This window comes from Dipteris shenzhenensis, chromosome 33 (genome assembly GCF_047967505.1).
Source record: "Dipteris shenzhenensis isolate YYH24624 ecotype China chromosome 33, Dip_SZ_1.0, whole genome shotgun sequence".
In the NCBI taxonomy this organism is placed as follows: Eukaryota; Viridiplantae; Streptophyta; class Polypodiopsida; order Gleicheniales; family Dipteridaceae; genus Dipteris; species Dipteris shenzhenensis.
Window position 1 is genome coordinate 39,252,074 of NC_141628.1, and position 4,985 is coordinate 39,257,058.

Genomic DNA, 4,985 nt, shown 5'->3' on the forward strand with positions numbered 1-4,985 from the left:
GTCTCCCAATGTAACAAGAAGTACGAAACCACCTTGATCCCTCTGCTCCTCAAGAGATAATAATGACTAACTTTTAAGCAAGCAAGTTCCTCTAGTAGTGTGTGTGCCCCAATCATACAACAAATCTGTGAGAAAGCAAAAGAGAAAAAGGTGAGAGTGGGTGATCATTTGGGAAAGTAAATGCGAGGCCTAATCACAATTGTTAATGAGTAACAATTGATGATACTAATCGTAGGATTATGATTAAGGGCCAAGGCTAAAATCCTATTATATGGCTGAACAAAAAGCTAGAAGTGGCCAATTTTCAAGTTAAGTGGTGCCTATTCTCGACACTTTAGAGTTTATGATGTTGATTTTCATAGGTCATTAGTGGGTGTACAACATGCATCAACTTTAGTGGATGAACGGATGGAGCAAAAGGAATAATGAAAGACACAACTGACTTGGGATGGCAACCTATGTGAGGAGCATGTTAGAAAAATGTGGCAATCACAATGTTTCCTAGATGTAATGATAGAGAGGGTTAGTTAACAATATATTCAAAAGAAGGGTGGACGAAATTGGGGGTGCGATGGGCTAATTTATTGAGAGGCAATCAATTGAACTATTGAAGAAATTTAGAATGGATCAGAACAAGCCTTTTATGAGTGGCGTTGAGAGCCCATGGGAGGCTTGATGCCTGCATTTTTAACTAGTGAAAATATGGCAATCCAGTTGATAGTATTCCTTCTCCAAGAGAAACCTAGGAGCTTTCTTGGCTTGTGTTTAATTATGACTTGGACATTTCTTCTTGGTGATGGTGACCTATTGCTGCAAGGATTCCTTGTTTTACACTAAAAGGTATTTTGATCAAATTGGTAGCATTTAATGCTAGCACGTTGTCAATCTTGACAACAAATGGGTCGTAGTCCTAATTTTGCCAAGAAAAAGCACACCCACCATCATAAGCCCTAAACCCAAAACTAAAGGCCTAGGAAAACACACTCACTTCACCCCCCCCCTTCTCTCTCTCTCTCTCTCACACACACACACACACACATGTAGAGAGAGGTTAAGGAAAGATGACCAGGGGTAAGACATGGGTGTGAAGAAGATGGTCATGCATGGTACAATCGATTGAACGAGGGGGGTGGGAGAGCAAAAGCCATTGAAAAAGAGGTGAGAGGGTTGAAAAGAGAGATAGAGGGCATGAGCGCACGTGCGAGAGAGAGAGAGAGAGAGAGAGAGAGAGAGAGAGAGAGAGAGAGAGGCCATCACCACAAATGAGCAGCCTGACCCATCTATGATGGGTTAGCGTTTCACCTTCATCAAACCTCTTGTTTGGAATTGGGATCATAGGTCAGGCACATAAGAGGTTTCCAATTGCAATCCGCGAAGGCTAGAGTTATCAAAAAAGTCTATCAGAAGCTTGCTACTAGACCCTACTAGAGTTAGGGGCACATGTAATCTTATTGCCTGGTTCTCCATTACCCTCTCCTATCAGACCTTACTTGACTGTGCAGTCCATTCACATCAGTGAGGCATTCGATAGCATGTTTTTCTTGAACCTTGCTTGAACCTTGCCAAAAGGCCTCCTAGACCATGTACCGAGAGTGAGTGAGAGACAGATATCATGCACATGCCAGTCGGAGATAGCATTCTCTTAGTCAAGCCACCTATCTAATGTAGCTATCGAACATAGAGGCACATGGTTTTCGGAGGTTGGCCAACCTAAGCGAAATTACGAGCACATGGAATCGGCGGCAGGTAAGCAATTTATTGTAGTGTGGGATGGAGCGAGCAGAAGCTATCTGATTGGATAATGGATGACTTGCTGGCCTTATCAGGCTGTGCATGCGTCAGGCACCGATTGAGCTTCCGATTTCCAAATCAACCTTAGTCAATTGGAAACACCGACAAGCCGAGGAAATTTTGTTCATGTTGCGAGGGCGAGAGTGAGAGAGAGAGGGGGGGCGGAAAGAGGCACACCCCATACACTTTCACTAAAAGATGTAAATGATATGGATAGGGAATCAGAACCCGGAGTGAAGAACCACGTTCATCAAATCTCTGGTTTCACATCATCAACCGTCCATCACGTGCCTCCTCTTGCAGCTCCACTTCGCTCTTATAAGCCTCTCCCCAGCTTCTCCCCTCACCCGCCTCTTTGTCTTCTTCAATCTCTTCCATCCCTAAATCATCCTGGAGTCTTGCTTCCTTCTCTTCATCAATCGCTTCAATCTCCATTATCACCCTTGCATCTTCTATCTCTCCTCGTCAACCTCTTCCATCTCCGGCAGCCCTCAAAATATGGGCTCAGACGCTGGATCTCACACCGTCGCAGGTGGTAGCCCGGTTGTCTCTTTAGATCTGCGCAACGATAGCGTGCCCGTTCGCCGCAAACTTCAAACTGGGGGTTGGAAAGCGGCATCCTTCATCTTCGGTGCGACTCATACCCGCATCCTCTCACATGAGTCCCTGCGCGTAATTCTTGCAATAATAATCAAAACTGAGAAGGACGCCGGAACCCTCAAACAAATTCACGAATTTTTGCCAAGTGCAAGACTACAACATCCATTTTTTCACTCACCTGTGCAAGTGTGTTTGCAGCAACTGAGGCGGCTGAGAGATTGGCCTTCTACTCCGTTGCCGGAAATCTGGTCACGTACTTGCTCTCCGAGCTGTATCAACCTTTACCCAAATCGGTCAATATGGTCACTAACTGGATTGGAGCTGCTTATGTCTTCGGAATTCCTGGCGGCTTCGTCGCCGACTCCTATTTAGGCCGTTTTCTCACAATTGTGCTCTTTTCGATTTGCTACATTTTGGTACACCCAATTCCGCAGGACTGTTCTTTTAGTTTGAATTGAGCGATTCTGCATTGACGGTCCTTTATCCCATCTTTTTTATTGCTAAGGTGCGGTGCTTTCATCTTGAGCAGGGTCTGACTCTCATCACACTATCGGGGACTGTCACAATCCTCCGACCGCCTCCTTGCGACATCAACGCGGGCAACTGCAAGCCTGCTTCAAGCTCCCAGCTCGGCCTTCTCTATGCAGGAATGTATATGATCGCTATTGGCACAGGAGGCATCAAGCCATGCGTCTCTTCTTTTGGAGCCGACCAGTTCGATGAAGCCCATGAAAAAGAGAAGCAAAATAAAGTCTCCTTCTTCAACTGGTTCTTCTTTTCCATCAACATAGGCGCACTGTTTGCCTTCACGGTAGTTATTTATATCCAAGACAATGTGGGATGGGGCCTGGGTTTCGGCCTTCCCCTGGCAGGGATGACCATCTCCTTGGTTACGTTACTCAGTGGTACACCTCGTTACAGATATATGGCTCCTAGTGGCAGTCCCCTTACACGATTTGCCCAGGTTTTAGTTGCAGCGATTAGAAAGCGGAACTTAAAAGTGCCTGCTGATTCAAGTCAGCTGTATGAAGTTCAGGATAAGGCCTCAGCTATAAGTGGTATTCGAAAATTAAGGCATACAAGGACGCTCAGGTTTGTCCCTCCATATCCTTGGCTATCGTATGGCCTTGTGTCCCTCATTGATAGCCCCATCAGGCATGCCTGATGGTTTTCCTTGAGTGTAGAGTTGAAGAGCCGGAAGACTCAGTTTGTTGGCATTTGTACGTGTGTTCTGAGTGAAGGATTCCAAGCTTATGCTCACAGGTGACATGTCTATGTTTTCCTTGCACAGTTTCCTCGACAAAGCTGCTGTTCGTTCGAATGAGCAGAATGATAGCTGCAATCCATGGAGGTTATCCACCATCACGCAGGTGGAAGAATTGAAGATCCTCATCAGAATTCTTCCCATAATTGCAACAACTGTGTTTCTCTGGACTGGCTATTCGCAGTTGGTTACATTCTTTGTCAAGCAGGGCTCGACCCTCAATCGGAACCTCGGCCCCCATTTCCTTATTCCGCCTTCTTCTCTGCCAGTCTTTTCCGTCGTTAATGCCCTCATCGTTTTGCCGTTGTATGATAGAGTTGTAGTCCCCTTGGCCGGGAAATACACCGGCCAAGAACGTGGTTTCAAGCCGCTGCAGCGAATGGGTTTCGGCCTCTTTGTTTCGATCCTTTCAATGATCGCGGCTGCCCTGGTGGAGAGAAGGCGGCTCCACGTTATTCGGGAGCATAATCTTGAAGAGCAACCCGGGCAAATGCTTCCTATGAGCATTTTCTGGCTGGTTCCACAGTATTTCCTCGTGGGTTTAGCCGAGATATTCACCTATGTTGGGCAGTTAGAGTTCTTCTACGACGAAGTGTCGGACGGCATGAAGAGCCTGAGCACAAGCCTGTTCATCAGCGAGATTGGGATCGGGAGCTGGATCAGCTCGCTGTTGGTTACTACAGTCCAGGGAGTAACGGGCGGAGCAAAAGGCTGGATTCTGGATAACATCAATCGGAGCAGAATAGATTACTTCTACTGGCTCTTGGCGGTGCTGAGTGCGCTCAACTTTTTCCTGTTCTTGGTGAGTTCGAACCTATACAACTCGAAGAAGCCGGATCAAGCCAACGTAGACGAAGAACGGGACCATCAACACAAAGCGCGGAATCTCGTGCAGCAGGCAGGAGCATATGAGGTTTGATGCTTGAGCGATCAATGCAAAAGAATGATCGAGTGTTATAAGATCCAGACTGAAACTAACACCGTTTCAGTGTCTCACACGGCTAGTATAGATAATAGCAGCTCCAGCCTCTGAAATTAGCTGATGATATCCAGTTTTTAGAAACCTGTATACTTCTAGTGAATCGGTCTGGACGCCCTGCAGTCGATGCTTCGAGTTGTAACTTTGTGTTATAGAGTCTAGACAATATCAGATGTCGCTTAAAAGCTCCTCATTCTAACTAGTTGCATGACATGCCATCACTCTCTTTTGAAGTCCAAACCTGTATCAATCATATTAAATTACAGCATTCATGAACCTCACGCAACACGCTGCACGCAGCCTCATGTGAGTGACAGTCAGTCATGTCTATTTCGAAGAACTTGTTTGCAA

General features: G+C 46.2%; 1 protein-coding gene across 1 annotated transcript; it reads left to right on the forward strand.

The window, feature by feature from the left end:
* The first annotated feature begins 2,177 nt into the window (after positions 1–2,177).
* LOC147880095 (protein NRT1/ PTR FAMILY 8.1-like) lies at positions 2,178–4,743 on the forward strand. Its single transcript, XM_087372123.1, has 4 exons — positions 2,178–2,422; positions 2,590–2,807; positions 2,921–3,483; positions 3,683–4,743. Exons 1-4 carry the CDS (start codon positions 2,290–2,292, stop codon positions 4,572–4,574), a joined length of 1,806 nt encoding a protein of 601 aa, XP_087228249.1. The 5' UTR covers positions 2,178–2,289; the 3' UTR covers positions 4,575–4,743.
* Positions 4,744–4,985: the final 242 nt, after the last annotated feature.

Bases quoted from the DNA above. Each gene is read 5' to 3' on its own strand.
- LOC147880095 (XM_087372123.1), top strand. From the start codon at position 2,290: ATGGGCTCAGACGCTGGATCTCACACCGTCGCAGGTGGTAGCCCGGTT. The intron at 2,808-2,920 runs GTACACCCAATT...CATCTTGAGCAG, and splicing joins TTTCGATTTGCTACATTTTG to GGTCTGACTCTCATCACACT. The intron at 3,484-3,682 runs GTTTGTCCCTCC...TTCCTTGCACAG, and splicing joins AGGCATACAAGGACGCTCAG to TTTCCTCGACAAAGCTGCTG.